This window comes from Callorhinus ursinus, unplaced genomic scaffold, assembly GCF_003265705.2.
Source record: "Callorhinus ursinus isolate GAN/ISIS: 27379988/994484 unplaced genomic scaffold, GSC_fseal_2.0 scaffold59, whole genome shotgun sequence".
Classification (NCBI taxonomy): domain Eukaryota; kingdom Metazoa; phylum Chordata; class Mammalia; order Carnivora; family Otariidae; genus Callorhinus; species Callorhinus ursinus.
Genome location: NW_027397121.1, coordinates 6,811,645 through 6,828,371, shown reverse-complemented (window position 1 = coordinate 6,828,371; position 16,727 = coordinate 6,811,645). Strand labels below are relative to the sequence as shown.

Below are 16,727 nucleotides of genomic sequence, written 5' to 3'. Positions count from 1 at the left end.
CCTCACCCTTGAGCTCCTAGGTAACACCCTCTGAAGGCACATGGACCAAACTGCTCCCCAACCCCTGCCGCCCCAGCCTGCCGACCTGACCCACCTCCCACAGGCACGATGCCCACCGTGCTGAGTGCTCACCAGCGGTGGGAGAGCTCCAGCCCACCTAACTGCACACTTGCTCGGCAGGGTCTCACCGCTGCTGCTCTTTCATCTTTTCTATGCATCAAAACCAAACCCTTCTCCCCTTTTCTGCCAGCCATCGGGGCAGAGGACAAGCTACCCACCTGGCCTCTGGCTCTCCCCCTCCCTACCCTTCAAGGAAGCCCATGCTTTCCTACAAGCTAATCTCTGAAGAGTCTTACAGAGAGACCTTTGGAACCAGAGTTGGGAGGAAGGTGAAAGTCAAGGCAAGTGTGAATTCAGCACTGGCAGGTCTGGTGGCCTTCTCGCGCCCCTGGAGGGGACTGGCCTGGGACAGGCTGACTGGGAACAGGCCCCCGCCCCCTGCCCAGGATTTATCGCTCTGAGTCGGAGAAGGAAGAGGGCTTAGTCCATCTCCACACCAGCATATCTTCTCCAGCCACACGATGGGACTCTGTCTGGATCCGGGATTCGTTGGATGCCAGGAACTCCACAGCCCGGTCCCAGACCCGCTTCATGCGCCTCCTGCAACGAGAGGGGCCAGGCTCAGCAGGCCAGCAGCGCCCCCGGAAGCTCTTCCAGCACGGCCCAGAGAAGCGAGCTGGCCTGTGCACACCCTTTGTACAAACGGGGGACAAAACTCCGGGAGCCCACGCGGAATTTATCTGTGGGAGGAAAAGGCGTCAGGTACTAACAGAACTCCTGCAGGGGAGAGAAATTTCTTGGGCCACAGAGAAATGATTCCTTAACCTTCTCTGCTCTAAAAGCATTCAATTAAAGGGAGCCAAAGGTGTCCAGAGCATCCCCTGGTGTCCAAGGGCCTGTTCCTGCAGCAGCCCTGGCCAGGCGGCCCCCCACCAGTGCTGGCTGCATTTTAATGCCCCATGTGGGCCAATTAAAGAGTGGCCACTGGGCTGTTGAGTCCAAACTCGACAGTACTTTGGAGCATGGGAATGAGCTCAGCATCCAACTGGGGAGGCCAAGAAGCTGGAGCTGCTCCTGGAAATGGAGCTACCAGGCAGGACCCCTTCTCTGCTGGGTCCCCGGGGCCTTGCATCCTCTTGGACAGCCCCCTATAACCTCTTCCTCCTCCAGTCTAGACAGGAAGATTCCAAGGCAGTCAGGAAGGGTTGCTTTGACATCTTCTCTTTGATGAGTTCCTGTCTTTTGTCAGCTCTGCAGACTACCTCCCCATGACCCCTCGCGTGGAGAGGGACTGTGGGTGTGAATGGGTGGGAGCAGGAAAGGTTCAGCCTGGGGGAGGACAAAGGAGTGAAGCTCCTGAGGTGGCCTGTGGGTTGGGAGTCAGAGTGGGGGTGCTGGGGCTTTCTACCTCAAGAGGTCAGGTCCTGTCACCAATGGCCCCTCAGCCTGTTTAGCAGTCCCCACTTGGCTGGTCCAGCCCTAGCCCTCCCTCCCAGGTGCCCATGAACAGGCGCTGAACAAGTCCGTGCGAGCCAGGCTCCCCAGCCCTCCCTCAGTCTCACGGGCAGACCCTCCTCTGCAGGGCAGACCCGAGGGGGCCCCACGCAGGGCCGACGGCAGCGGATGTGTCCTCATGCCTTGAGGGCTCGGCTACACGGACCAGGGGGCCTGGGAGATAAATCGAGAGGCTGAGAGCCAACAGGGGGTGAGTCTCCCGGGGTACACTGCCAGGGCTCAGTCCCTGCGGGCCGCCACGCGCCTGTTGTCTCTGCTGCCACACGGGTGCGGAGGCCAGATGGCTCAGGCCGGAGACAGGCGGCAATGGCGCTCTTGATGGTACTTCGGTCGACGTGTGGGCTGTGCAGAACGGAAGGCCAAGCAGTAAGGGCTGCCCTGGGACGAGCGCTCCAGTGCCAGGTGCTGGCTTAAGACCTGTGAGGCGATCTCTCGACAGCCCCACTCCCCTCTTCCTGGGACTTGCCGCTACCTAACGGCAGTTTCCTTCTGCCTTTCTCACTTCTCTTCCTCCCGAGCACCAACGCTCCAGCAGCGCGGGGATTTGGGCTTCTTCAGCTCCCCACCACCTCCCCATGACCCAGGAGTGCGTGGCCCACAGCAGGTGCTCGGTAAGCATTTGTTGAGTAAATGAGGGCTTCACCGCGGCCTCTCTGCAAGGCGGTGGTGTTACCTCTGTGTTTTGGATGACGAAGCTGGCTCAGAGAGGCCATTAATGACTACGGGCAAGCCAGGAATTTGGTGGCAGCATGAATGCCCCAAGTGTCCTCCCCGTGGAGGGCCATGCGGCTGCCTCATGCTGGGCACCAACAGCAAGCACCAGCCAATGCCGTGATCCATCTGCTCTCCCTAAGCTTCCTGCCTGCACCTTCCCAAGGAGTAGGGTGGGCATGAAAGTTCTTAAGCATCTTCACCTTTAAAAGGGGCCTTAAATGCTTTACTCTTCCAGTTCCTCTTGGGTTGCACAGAAATACCACCAGCAGTGGGCCTTGAGCAAGTTCCTTGGCCTCCGCGTGCCTCAGTTCCCTCATCTGTAAGATTGGCTACTTGCTCTCTCACCTCCCGGGGCCACAGTGAGGATCGAGTGAGCGGGGCTGTGTCTGTGGAGGGCCCAGAGCAGTGCTGGCTCACAGCAAGCGCTCGGCACCCTCTGAGAGGATGGCATCCGGCCCGAGACCACAGTGAGCTGCTGAGAGGGGCCCACGGTCTGGGCCGACACTGCGGCATGCCCTGCTGGCTGGTCCCTGGGACCCTATCCTCCAAAGCTACCCCACACTGGGTCTTGTCGGGGACCATCCAGCATCTGCGGCCCAGGCATGCCCATGGCCTGCTGCCCCTTCCTGTGCAGCCGGGCGCCCTGGAAGCTGACCCCAGCCATGGCTGTGGAACTCTGCTTTCAGCTACAGGCACGCACGGGTACATGGGCCTAAGCTCGTGGGAAGCGAACCAGGATATTTTAGGTAACGTGTCGTGGGTCATAGTTAAAAATGTTTGAAAAACAATCTCCTCTTCGCCAGTGACTGACTCAAGAATAGACAAGTAACCAGTTCTGGCCAGCAGGGCCCCGAGGAGTGGGTCACTGGCAGCTTTTGGGAATGTTTTCTCTTGCCCGTGAGGGCGACCCATCTCTCCCCTGCTGGCGGTGACAAGGCAGACGCTGACCCCGCTGCTGCGGGCTACCATTTTATGACCAGGATGAACTCCAACCAGCTGACAACATCCATGGGGGCCAAGACCACAAGCATCACAGAGAACTGGAACCAGAGACCTGACTATTCTGTGCCTGGAGCCCACAGGACTCTGGACTTGCACTCACAGCAACCCAGCCTGAGCCACTGCGGGGAGGAGGGCACTAGCGCCCGCCACCCAGAGCTCCCCGGTCAGCAAGGATGCTAACAGAGGAGTGGGCTCACGCTGCCCTACGTCGTCTGTGCGTTCCGCTCCAAAGAGCTGAGCGCTGTGCAGTGGCAGGAGGCGTGCACGGCCCCCTCACCTGTGCTCCTCGGGGCTGAGCTGCCCCATTCTCCCCATAACTGATGCTCTGGGCCTCCTCCTGTGGCACTTGGCGGGCTCAGCACAGGACTCACCGGCTCTGCGGAGGGATCAGGGTGTCACGCACGTGCAGAATGCCCACGTACGGGTAGCGCTCCATGTCCTGCTCCCAGTCCACGTAATGGTCCTGGACCACATCTGCAGGGTAGGACAGAGGGCACCATTTAGGGCAAGGACCTTCTGGCGGGTGCCAGGGGTCCTTTCCCCAGGGGCCACACACCTATAATCTTCTTCACCATCTCGTACATGGCTTGTTCTTCTTCTTCCAGCTTCCGCCACCGATATTTCAGGAGGATCAGGAGCCCCCACAGAAAGGCCAAACCTATGAGGGAACACAGGCCCCGTGAATCCGCCACATCGCTTCTGGCCGCACGAGTGTCCTGACTACCTACTACGTGTCAGGCCCAGGTCGGCCTGCTGCTGACACAGGACGTGGAGATGCAGAAGGGAGGCAGGCTATGAAGTGATCATCTTCCTCCTGCTGGCTGTCACCACAGAGACCTCCCCAGCTGTCCAGATTGCGGCTCCTCCCAACCTCATTCCGGGCCTTTCATCTCCTCCCTTGTGCACCGGAACATGGCATTTCATACATATATACATGCGGGGCCCTTTGTATTCCGAGATGCTGCTGCCGATTATGATGTGTGTGCCTGATGGCATGGGTGCGGGAGCCATGTGCACGCCCAGATGGCCTGTGATTTGTAACTCCGCCACGTCTGCAGAGCGGGCAGTTTCTGTGACTCGGCCTTTCACCTTCAGAGACACCCCAAGGTCTCTGCTCAAAGGCAGCACCTGATGTCAGGCGACAAGACCCACGCTCTGCTTTGCGGTTCAGCCCCCTGGGTCCATCCTGCTTTCATCGGGTACCTAGATCTCCCGAGGAGATGTTTACATTGTTCAGGGAGTAAAATTAGGCCAAGGTCCTGCTGTGCCTTCTCCTCCTTTGAGAGGCTTGCACTCTGCGGCCCTGGGGGGTGACGATGCTGGGCTCCAGCCAGGGCCAAGCTCCCCCCTCGGGGACACTGATCGTCCCTGACCCTGCTCAAGGATATTTTCCAGTTACCCTCCTGCTCCTGCCACCAATCTCTAAAGGTAAGATGACCCAGGGCAGAAGCTGACTTGTTCATCTCCTCTGTTTTATTAGACAGACCTCAGGTTCACCAGACAGAAATGAACTCTCTGGGCCTGGGTTTCTGTATCACTCATGCCCAAGAGTGTCACTGAGCTGGGCTCCCGGGAGGTGCTATATGAGCAGTCCCAATGGCAAGGACAGGGTCGGGGGGAGAAGGGCAGCCAAGGACTTACACCAGAAGAAGATGAGCACGTTGGTGACTGCAGTGAACAGGGCACGGCTCAGGCGGCAGCCCACATCCATGCGGGGGCGGGCGGATTCCAGGCAGACCACTTTGTCCACAGTCGTCACCAATTCCGATGGGTCTTCCCCCTTCAACCTGAAACAGGACACAGGGCTGCAATGGCGTTCAAAAGCTCCCAGGAGCTGCGGAATCAGCCCCACTTTAAAGCAGAAAGAAAAAGGGAGGAGCTTCGAGGCCTCTACTTGCTTATGAAATAGACTTGGTATCCTGGTTGCATGCTTTCCAGAAATTTCCCACATTGGCTACTTAGAAAGAATAAAGCTTTAAAGACGGCAGCAGGCTTGAACCCCTACCACTAAAGTGATGTCCCCCTCTGTCGGGTCTTTTGACAGCCCCTCTCAGCGTGTGGAAGATTAAACTGTAAATTGGATTCCCACCTCCCAGCATAGAGTAATGGAAATGTTTACTGAATTGCTGGCTTTGCACTGCATGGCAGGAACTGAGAGAGTCTGGGAGGGTGTGCTTTTCCTTGGTGACAGTGACAAGGAGGCACATAAGCTGTTTAAGTGTAAAGATCGGGGTACCATGAGGCTCGGGGAAGGACAACCACTGGGCTCTCTGAGGCCAGGCCCCAGCCCCATCACCTCCACTCTAGTCCCTGAGAGGAGGTCTCAGGACACGGGAGGATGCCCACGCTTGCACCTTCTTCCGGCTAGGTGACCATCTTGTGCTCTGGACCGTACACGGGAATGCCCAGCATCTGAAATGTCCCGATATCTCACGAACCCACTTTGAGTACTGGTCGTCTGAACAGGGCTCGGCCACCCTCCTGACAGCCTTCCGCCAGCGTGAAAAGGTGCCTGTCATCCTTCTGTGCTAGCAGCTTCGGTGAGCGCTGCCGAGGCTAAAATCCATATTCTCCTCCCCCGTTCTGAACACACAGGAAAATCGCTCAGCTACTCAGGGAAGCTTTATTTTTTTTAAGTCAACGAATTTTAATCATTCGTGCCCTGCATCTGGTTATCAAGCTTTAGGTTGAGCTGCCCGAGGGGCCTCTGGTGGAGGCACGGCTGATGGAATTAGTCGTCTGGGTGGATTAGGGATGGAGGGAACAAAACCCTAGAGTGTATTTGAATATCAGGAGCTGTGGCCTGAACAGAGACCCCAACAAACCCTGGGAAAGGGGAGGGAGCGCCAGCGTGAAAAGCTCTAGGCAGTGGGGAGGTCTGGTGGGGCGTGCATCGCTGGTGTGCCCCTCCCCCACGGGCTGAGCAGCCAGATGGGGCTTCTTGGGAGGGTGAGGGGCTCTCGCTGTCTCTGCTAACAGTGCTGCCTAGAGACAGAGATGAGGTCGAACTGCCCAGTGAGAATAAAGTTCAGTATTTTCTTTTGCAACATCCATGCTGAGTGAAACCAACAGACAGAACCATTTCATCTAGTAATGAAAACTAGCACCTGACGAAAGGAAGTTCAGAAAAATGCCTTCTCCAGCAAGCCATGTGGGACCAGTGAATTCAAAGGGCGCAGAGTGAGTTACTTGAAATGCTTAGCTGGAACACTAGGCTCACGTCCTGACACCTGGATTTTGTGTCTTATCTTGAAACGGCTCCTTACGCTGCCCCCCCGAATGCTTCTTCCTTCCAATGCCCGGCTGCAGGCTGAGCCCACAAGGACTCAGCTGGGAGACCTGCCTCTAACTTCAGCCCCAAGACACGTCGGTGAGCGCCCGGCAGCCGGCCGATGGGCGAGGACCATGGCCGCGGGTGCCCGTGGTGGTGCTGCCACCCTGTGAGGCCTCGCCCACACTCACCAGATGCCCACGTCCTTGTTACTGCTCAGTATCCAGGTCAGTGCAGCTTCAAACTTGGCGGAGGAGTTGCCGGTCACATTCTGGGGGAGGGGGCGGGAAATTAGTGCTGTGTCTGGGCCGACCAGCTGGAACATTATTCTCCTGCCGGATTAAGGAGGCCCTCTCCCCTGTCCTCCGCAGGCCCCAAAGCCCCATTCTGCTAAATGCACAACAAAGTGGCAGGTGGAAATCTCGGCTGATGAGAGCCAAGAAGGAGCTCTATTGGGAGGAGTCGATGCAGAAGCACACAAGAAAGCAATGCAGGTCTGAGGTAGCCAAAACCAAAACCAAAACCTTTCTCAAGGACCAAAGCGTGAGGCCAGAGAGCTGGCAGCTCATCTTGGGGAAAATGAAAAAAAGCGTGGGGATGAGAGGGGCGGCGGGTGCCCGGTGGCCAGTCCCTGCCTCTCTCCGGGCCTCAGTATCCTCATCTGGGAAATGACAATGAGCTAGGTGACCCCTAAGGCTTCTGCTGGCTCGGAAGTTCCAGAATTCTGTCAAACTGGGGCCAAGCCAATAGTCAAATAGACCCTGAGCAATCTGCACAGTGAACATAAAGGAGAGAACAGACAGGTAAAGTGTGGATCCGTAAAGCTGCTGGGAAGGGGAGAAAAGCGGGGAGCAAGTAACAGGGCCACTGAAAGAAGGGGCGGCCTGCAGTGGCCACACCAGCTGCTCGGGAGCCCCCCACCCCGGCCCACATGCGGCAGGCCGAGCTCCGGCTCACAGCTCACCTTGGACCAGTCACCCCTACTGCTGCCTAAAACTGAAAGTAGCCTAACACTCAACTAAGTTTAAAAAAAAAAAAAAGGGAAAACAAAAAAGCCAAAAAGCAAACACACAACAAAAAGGGGGAAAAAAAGCAGGGCTCACAAGATCAGTACAAAAGCACCAGGACCTCTGGGGAATGGGTAAGCATCGCAGCCTACTTACTGCTAGGTATTCCTGGGCTTCCATTACAGGAATGCATTTGCTTTTTAGCTTCTCTGGATTTCCACATTCAAAATTACCTAGGAGGAAAAAACACACATTCAAACACAAAGAAGAGGTGGAAAAAAATTACTCTGAAACAGACTAAAAAAATGCAGTGCGAATCAAGCCATCCGTTCTGATGGGGAGCATGTGGCCCCGCAGCTCCAGCTTCTGTGGGGTATCTTCACTCTGCAGCAAGATCAAAAGCCACTTAGCTTGGATCGATTCCAGATCATTAAAACCTGACCTGCAAAGCAGTGCGGTGATTTGCATTAAATGACTAAAAAGCTGCCCAATCCTAAGGTCTGTTTGCAATTGATCCCTAAAAGGATCAGACAGATAGCTTGGAAGGAACCAGAATGGCACTATAAATAAACACAACCTGGGAAAAAAGAAAGGCAGGGAGGCCATAGGCACTGCAGGGAATCTGACCGTGACATAGGCAGGCGACCTGGAACTCCAGGCCCACTGTTTTGAGGGGTTCTGGGGAGAGATGTCCAAAATGCCCCAAAGAGAAAGAGGGTGTCTCTGTGCTGGGCAGTGGGGCCTCAGTGTGGTGCTCCAAGGGGCTGTTCCCTCCTGAGCACCCTGGGTGACCAGCTCCCACCTAGGATAAAGCCCACCCAGGGCCACCTCCTCTGAAAAATCCCTGGACTATAGGGGAATCTTGTTGGACCAAATCACTCTGGACTTGGGGGCCTGCCAACAGTCACTGGCTCTCGACCGCCCGCTATGGTCCACCCACCACATGCTGCTTCCTGTGGGTCACCAGACTCCTTGAGAGCAGGGACAGCACGGGGAGGGCTGCACCAGATCCTGAACTCACACAGAGCCTGACTGCTCTTAACCTGGCACAGCCTAGGGGCTACCGATGGCCAGTCTGTGTGCTGGGGAGGGAGTGGCTGAGAATGAACTTTAAAAAATCTTGAAAATGAACTAAAGCTTATCCTTCCTATGCCGAAGTTGATCTTGACCTTATGGGACCTCTGTGATCAACCTGGCTTCTCCTGCCCTGCCCCGATCACCCTGGCCTGCTTAAGCTTGTCTGGACCACGGCCATGGTCTCCTGATTGGTTTCCTGCCCCCCCCCCCCCTCCACGTTTGACCAACAAAAGTTTAAAATGATTCTGCTTAAATGGCACTGCTACACTCAAGCTGCTATCACCTTTGTCCTCCCGGCTCCTGGCTCTCAGCACATCGCTCCCCTGCTCAAAAGCCTCCCTGGCGCTCACTGCTTGCAGTGATCAAGCCCCCTGGCATCTACGGCCTGGCATCTATGTCCATCCACGGTGGGGCCCAAGCGACCTTTCCAAACTCCATTCCTTCTGTTTCTCCTTCCCCCGTGAGGCCAACTGCTTCCATCCCTGCCCCTGTAATTTCCTGCCTCTCTGGCTCCGCCCTGCCCCCCACATACACAGAATCAATCCCTCTTGGGTGTCAGGGCCTGGCACAGATACCCTCCCCTGTGCCGCTCTCCTGACGGCTCCAGCGAAAAGGTACTGTGCCTCCTAGAACTTCTGGCCTCTTGGTTCTCATCCAATCATACCTCGTAACAGCCAGTGGTCAGGGAGGTAGGTGGCCTGTCTCTTCTACTAGACCAGAAGCAGCCTGGGGGCTGCAAAGGCCAGCACAATGCTCAGCCTATAGGTGACCTCTGGGGGGTGGGGGTGGGCGCGGGGAGTATGGCCTGGTAGAGCCCTCATTCCCCTGCAGTGAGACCCTCACTAAGTGCCTCAGAGGACAGGAGGCACTAGGCTCCTTGATGGCATAAGCCAGGACCACATATGGAGGGTGGGATGGAGGAGAAATGTCTACCAGCATCCACTGTTTAAGACAGAGCTTCTCTACTTTATACCCTAGGGCTCTTTTGAAAATGCAGACTTTGATTCATAGGTTTGGGATGGGTCCTCAGATTCTGCATTTCCAATAAGCTCCCAGGTGATCCTAATGCTGCTGGTCCCTGGACCACAACTGAGTCACTAAGGTCTGGAACACCCTCTTAGGCCAGAATTTATATTCCGAGCCCCTGGGCCAGGGAGAAAGGCCCCTGAGGCCTGTGATGCTGTGAGCCCCCACTCCTACTGCTCCTCCGAGCTCACAGATGCCTCCCTGACCATCACCAGTCTCCCGCCAGTCAGGAGGCAGTGGCAGAGCTGAGGCCCACAAGACTGGCCCCAAGGGCTGAGGGCCCAGTACAGGCCCATCCAGCCTTGATTCCCTAGCAACAACTTTAGATAAGGCCCCACAGATCAGAGGTACCTCTTGAACGTCTCATAAGACTAAATAGCTCCGTCTGGTTCTGGTGGCAGATATATTTAACTTGGGGCACAAGCTCTGGTCATTCAGCTATGCCTTTAGCAAGTGATTCTGAGAGATGTGGGGAGGTGATATCTCTGGCCTCAAAGAACAATTTTCTAAATAAAACAGTAGGGGAACCTTCCAGATGGATAACTTTTTAGGGGGTATTTCATGGGGCTGCTGAAAATGCCCTCCTCTAGAGTACAGCGCTTACTTTTCACTTTGTAAAAAAAGAAAAAAAGAAAAGAAAAACGACCCAGGACCACTTGGTTAGATAGGGAGACAGTTTCTGAGAGGATAAGGGACTTGTCCAAGGTCCTGCAGCCAGCTGGGGAGATCAGGACCAGAGGTGACACCGGGGCCCTGGCAAGCTGTATGGACCTGTGTGACGAGCCCACTACTCAGACCCCTGCCACCTGCATAGGCCTCTCCTCCTGGCCTGGCTGACCATCTGGTACAGGGAGGCCCTCCAGGTCAGAAGACCCAGAATGAGGAGACCTGGGGTCTGGCCCCTCCCAATGCAACATGAACCCCCTAGAGCATCAGGTGGTGGGCAGCCAGAGAAAGCAGAGAGGCTTGTGCATGGGCCAGGACCCCTGGGAGCCTTCAAGGGGATGTGAGAACCAACTATAGGCTTAAAAAAGATGTGTCTGAATGGAGAGGCGGGGAAGGCAAGACTTGGTTTCGGAGTATGTCCTCTGGGACATCACCACAGAGCATCTCGGCCACCTGCCAGCCAACCCCCGCCTGGCCGCTAAGGGTAAGAGCCCACAACCCTCGAATCTCAGGCCCCGAGCTATGCACTCACCGGCTTGGATGGCCAGGAAGTTGTACAACTCGTGCAGCAGCTCCAGCAAGGCCGCCTTCTGCCTGGCCTGACAGAACTGGAAGGGCACAGGACAAGCAGTCAGCAGGGGAGACAGGGGGCTCCATTTCTCTGGCTTGAACTCCTCGGCTGCACTGTCAAGTGCTAAGCAGCAAGGAGCCCTTCAGAACCCACATTCTGCAAAGAGGTGGGCGCAGGGGCAGGACGGGTAAGTATCGGGTTAACCAGAAAAGCTGAGGTAGAGCTAAAAGCCGCCCCGGCCACTAAGGGTCGGCCATCCTGGAGCCTCCCAACCTCTGTCCCGCGGCTCTCACTGGAAGGAAGGCCATGAGGTGGGGCTGCAGGGAGATGCAGTCGGGCCTCCGAGGCGGGCCAGGCAAATGCTGTACTACTGCAGTCTCGTCTCCCCTCGGCCACTCCCATCTGTTTTTGGAGAGTCAGGTGTCTACATTCCGCCCATAAATCGTCTGCTCTGTGGATGAGCTGCAGCAAAGGCCTCACCTTACACATCCAGATTCTAGACATCCTTAAACTACAGGGGGCGAAAGTCATCTGTCCGAGAACACAGGAACAGGAATACAGGCACACCTAGCTCTCCTGCATCTGCAGCAGAACTGACGCCATTTGTGCTAGGCTGCTAGCTTTAGAATATTTGAACGAAAGACTGCTCTCCTTGAGAGTGAACGGCAGGCCGTGGGCTGTCATGAGTCTGCGCTGAATCCTCACCACAATCCTGACCACACCCCAACTTCTCAGATGAGGAGCTCAAGGTTTAGAGACCTGCTAGACCCCAAGATCCCAAAGCTAACAAGCGCTGGAGCCGGTGGACTCCAAGCCTCCCGCCCTCTTCAGACCTCCTCTGGGCTGTCACTGCACAGGACGCCCAACTGACGCCGAGGGCCTGGGCTCAGGGCCTAGCTCGCAACAACTGCAGAAGGAACCACGGTCCCCTTCCTTCTTGGGCTCGCTTGTTGCCCTCACCTGCAACGTGTGGGACTTGTTTCTCATAGTCTCAGAGGCCAAGATAGGTCCCCTTGTGTTGCCTAAAGACCCAAAAGCCTTTACAAGGTACAAAATGGCATAACCAAGATTTACATGTATGACCATTAACGTTCAGAAACAACTCCCAAGTCTATAAGTAGAATCGGGTACCCAAACTACCTTTTAAAGACAAATGTGGTGGGAAATGTTGATGGTAAGAAATGTAACTGCATGTACATTCAGATTCCAATTCTATAAACATACGTACACAGACAGATGGAGGGGAAGGATATGCCCCCAAAATGACAATGGCGATTATCTCTTGGTGGCAGAATCATGGCCGATTTTGTCACATTTTTCAAATCTGCTGCACTTAACATCGCTTACTGTCACAACCAGAGAACAACAACAACAACAAAAGTGGTCACCATGAACTCTGTTCCAAATTCACCGACACTTAGGGTGATACCACCTAAAGGGAACAGAAAGATAGAAGGCACCAGACCACGAGACGGCCTGCCTGAGACAGCACACCCACTCCCAGCCTGTCCACACGTTTTCAGCAGCACAAAGGCAGAAAGAAAAACGCTAAGTGTCATAGTCGGCTGAGAAGGGAAAGAACACGTATATCTAAAACTCCAATGCCTACCTGGGTTCTGGGAGAGCCTGAGCCACACGAAGAATGAGACTTTCCACAAGGGCCTCACCAAAGCCAAGAAGCATCTCCCAATCTGCCTGTTCCCGTGTCCACCCTTCACAAAGGCCACTTCACGAAGGCCAAGAGCATCCCGTGAAATCTCAGCTCAGTGGAACCTGCCGACAATGCCCAGACCCTGCCTTTTGATGCTCGGAGGTTGCAAGTCCCCAGTCTGCTCATTGAGCACATTTTTAGCAAGGCCCCGGATTGTGCCTGTCGGGGCTCACTCAGCTTGGGCGAAGAACCAAGAGATAGAAACCAGAGAAGTCTTACAGACTTGTTTCCCGTTTTTTGCTTTCGGGGTTCAAAATTCTAGTTTTCCCTCCGACCACTTCCCTCCGACTATTTTTCTGGGCCACTTCCTGTAATCGTCAACTCTGGTTTTCATGGCACAAGGCAGTTTAAACTTAATATGAATCTGTTTTCACGAAACAACTGAGAGGCAAAGATACTTGGATGAACACAATAAATGAATGTAATAAAACACCCCCAAATAATACAGCAGAAGCCAAAGAAAAGATAAAACCTATTAGTTGCACCAGGCCACCCCTTTGGTGACATGGGTAAGAAAGTGAACACGAGACCATGTATTGTTTCTTTCCCAGCCCCCGGGCTGCCAGATATGGAGCCTGAGGCCTCGGGAGACACCTGGCATTGCACACTTAATAATTAGACTACTAAGTCATGCCCTCTGGCGGCAAAAGGCTCCTCCTGGTAGGATTTATGACCTGAAAATTTACTGCCTCCTATCTTCCCCAGACTATCACCTGTGCCAGCATCCCAGCTCCCAGCTAATGCTGCGGGCATGACTCATAAATGGATGGGGCTGCTCGCCTTCCCCAAATATTATTTGTAGGGAACATTAAAGCTTCATAAAACAAATCTATAGACTAGGAGGGCTAATTCTACTTCAGATATATTTAAAACAACCTCCCCCCACCCCATGATGTTTCGAATCGGAACAGCACTGTCAGCCACAGATGTACTACCAGAGGGAACGTGGACCTGAGAACCCAGCCTCTGGGTGCTTAAAAACTGTCAGCCCTTCCTCTGGAAGCCAGGGAGCTTGAGAGGACCTTCAGCCCCAACCTACTGCATCCCCCTAGATTGACTTAGGCAGAAGATCAAAGTCCCCAGAGCTGTGATTGATGGGGAGACCTTCCATAACAAGCCCAGGGTTGGATCTTGGGAGTTCAATTCTCTCTGTTTCAAGTACTCCTTCGCCTGCCACAATTGAGTCTGACACAAACATCACAGAACACGATGTGATTCTGGTACATTACAGGAAGCACTCCTGAAAATGATCCTATTATGGTCTTTTTCTGGGCCAGTTTACCTCCTGATGGAGGCTAACATCCTTAGGATGTTATACAAAACGAATAACAAAAGCTAGAGAAACTCAGACTCACCTTATCTGTTTTGCTCGCACAGTCCACTGGCAATAACTTCACTGAGACCAAGAAAAGAAACACAGGAAATTAAAAGTGTGGGTTGAGGAAAAGATTGCAAAAAGGGACCACTCTCAAAATTCAGGGGAAGTACAACATTACCAACATAACGGTGGGGATCAGGAAGATGTCATCTAAATGGGGGCATTTTTAAAATGCAGACAGTAACATGTGCAGGTTTTCCAATCCTGGATTAGGAACCAGGGCGAGGACAGCCGGGTCCAAGTCCTAGCTGGAAATGATTAGCCACAGGCTCTTGGGTAACTCAACCACTCTGAACCTCTGTTTCCTCATTTGTAAAATGGGATCAATAAAGCTTCCCCTGCTTAACTCAGGGAGTTAACCTCCAACAAGCCAATATACATGATGGTTTTGTAAATTGCAGTGATATATTGAACAGGGATTAGTACCATCATGGGAGGGGCGCTCCAGGTAAATCCCAGTATATATCCAAGAGCTGTGGTCTTAAAGCATCTCAGCAGTGAGTATGACAGTATACCGTTTGACTGTTGTGGAACCAATACAGTCCCACGACACTCCGGGTCTTGCTCAATTTCTTTACTAGACGGATAAACTGCTCTCATAGCCAAGAAATTATTTGGGTGAGTGCATGAGTCTGGGATCCCCATGCCCACAGACTTGTTCATATACCCAAACACCCATCTGCTACGACAGCTAAGACACAATTTAGCTTCTCCCTGCATCTTGGCTGTTCCTGCTAGGCGTGGAAAGATGTGGCCTTGGCTTGAGGCTGGGAGCAGTATTAACCACAATGCTTTGCAAAGAATATCAAAAGTTGGTGAACTCACAATGTCACTTTATACTTATACTTTAAATTTATACACTTTACCCTTTAAATTTATAAAGAAATGATTTCTATGTTGTTTTCTGTTAGACTATAAAGCCCAGAGTTACCCAAGAGGCAGATTTCCCTTCTAAGAAACATACCAATCCTCAACTATTCAGGAAGCATACTGTTTCCTGCAGACCTCTTACTGGCATGTCAAATCACTAAAGTGTGGACAGAAGCATGGCTGGGAATGTCCTTGACTCACAGAACCCTCCCAGCACACACGCCAGGAGGATAATGCAAGCAAGGATAAACGCCTCCATTTGTATCAGTTTAAACTCTTCTGGTGCTGCAAAGCTGGGAACCCAACCAGATCAGATCTGTGGGCAGTGAAACCTAGGGTGCCTTCAAATGGGCACTAATGTGTGAATGAGCAAGAGATCCAAGTTAAGAAAGAACGGAAAAGGAATGGGGGTGGACCTGTCTGTTGGAGAGGGGTGTGGTTTTCTCTAGAGAGGGAAAACCAGAGGTTGGGATGGAAGTGACTAGGAATGAAGACTGCTTCCAGCACGTGGTTGAAAGGGAGATTGGTAGGGAGGGCTAGGGCAGAAAACGAGAACAGGAGAGAGTGAAGACAGAAATTACTGCAGGAACTCCAGCCCTCTCCCCCCACAGCGGGAGGAAGGAGAGTCAGGGTCTGGAGGTAAGAAGACAGCCAGAGGCATCTGACAAGGCCCGGGATGTGCAGCCTGGCGCTGAGAGGAACGGGTGGCCGTTCTGGTGGACACTCGCGCGCCCGGGGCCCTCCCCTGCGCCGGCCCGGGACGTACTGTTGTCCTCCGCCTCCTGCGGCGCCGAGGGCTTGCCCATCTTCACCCAGAGGATGCCCAGGAAGACGAGCAGCAGCCCCAGGCTGGCCCAGAACAGGAGCCGGGACAGGTAGCGCTCCAGCCGCCGCCCCGCCTCGGGCCGGGCCCGCGCCGCGCCGGCCGGGCCAGTTCGCGTCGCCCGCAGGCCCGGGCGCGGGTCGGCGCCGAGGAGGGCGGAGGGCGGCCGTGCCGGGGCCGGGGCCGGGGCCGGGGTCGAGGCCCACCAGCGACGGACTCCGTGGCCCGGCGCGGCCCTGTCGAGCGGCCGGGCGTCCTCGTCCTCCTCGGAGCTGCCCCGGACCGAGGCGCGGCGCCTGAGCGGCGCAGGGCGGGCGGGGTAGGCGAGGCCGCGGCTCCCGGACCAGGAAGCCGCGGAGGCCCCGACATCGCCGTAGGCCCCAGAGGTCGCGTAGGCCGAGCCCGAGCCCGAGCCCGAGCCCGACGGGGAGAGCCAGGGCTCCGCTCGCAGGGAGGCCGCGGCGGGCCGGGCTCGCAGCGGCGCCTCCTCGCGCAGCCGGGCCTCCTCCCGCAGCCGCTCCTCGCCCCGCAGCCGGGCCTCCTCCCGCAGCCGCTCCTCGCCGCGCAGCCGGGCCTCGCCCCGCAGGCGGCGCAGCTTGTTGCGGTAGACGTCCCGGGTGGTGTCGGTGATGGGTCCTGGCTGGAAGCCCAGGGCCTGCAGCTCCCGCCGCAGCTCCAGGTCCGACAGGCCGGCCATGGCCAGGACGCCGCCCCCCGCCCGCCCCCGGCGCGCACCGCACCCGGAACTGCTCCCGCCGGCGGCCGCGGCGAAGCGGGCGGGGCCCCGCGCCATGATGGGAAGGTCTGTCTGCGCCGCCATGTTGAGGAGGTCCGCGCCTGCCTGATTGCCGGCCATGATGAGGGGGTCAGACTCGGCCCTTAGGCCGCCATGTTGGGGAGGTCCGAGTATTTTTTTTTTTTCCCCTTCTTCTTTCTTTTTCTTTTCCCCTCTTTGCTCAGTCCGTCTCGTCCGTAAGACCATCGGTGTTTCTTTCCCGAATATTCCGCTCCATGCGCGGTCGCTGGCACGTGGTAG

At 55.4% G+C, this 16,727-nt stretch overlaps 1 protein-coding gene across 1 annotated transcript in view; it reads right to left on the bottom strand.

Moving 5' to 3' along the window:
* Positions 1–16,443, bottom strand: part of LEMD2 (LEM domain nuclear envelope protein 2) — a 17,327-nt gene extending 884 nt beyond the window's left edge. Inside the window, exons 1-9 of the mRNA XM_025862370.2 lie at positions 15,635–16,443; positions 13,976–14,016; positions 10,871–10,946; positions 7,726–7,802; positions 6,754–6,833; positions 4,933–5,078; positions 3,848–3,949; positions 3,663–3,765; positions 1–660 (exon numbers count right to left, since the gene is read on the bottom strand). The exon at positions 1–660 is cut by the window's left edge and continues 884 nt beyond it. Coding sequence (XP_025718155.1) covers positions 510–660; positions 3,663–3,765; positions 3,848–3,949; positions 4,933–5,078; positions 6,754–6,833; positions 7,726–7,802; positions 10,871–10,946; positions 13,976–14,016; positions 15,635–16,388 — 1,530 coding nt within the window. The 5' untranslated portion in view covers positions 16,389–16,443 and the 3' untranslated portion in view covers positions 1–509. The remainder of the gene's footprint in view (positions 661–3,662; positions 3,766–3,847; positions 3,950–4,932; positions 5,079–6,753; positions 6,834–7,725; positions 7,803–10,870; positions 10,947–13,975; positions 14,017–15,634) is intronic.
* Between the last annotated feature and the right edge of the window lie 284 nt (positions 16,444–16,727).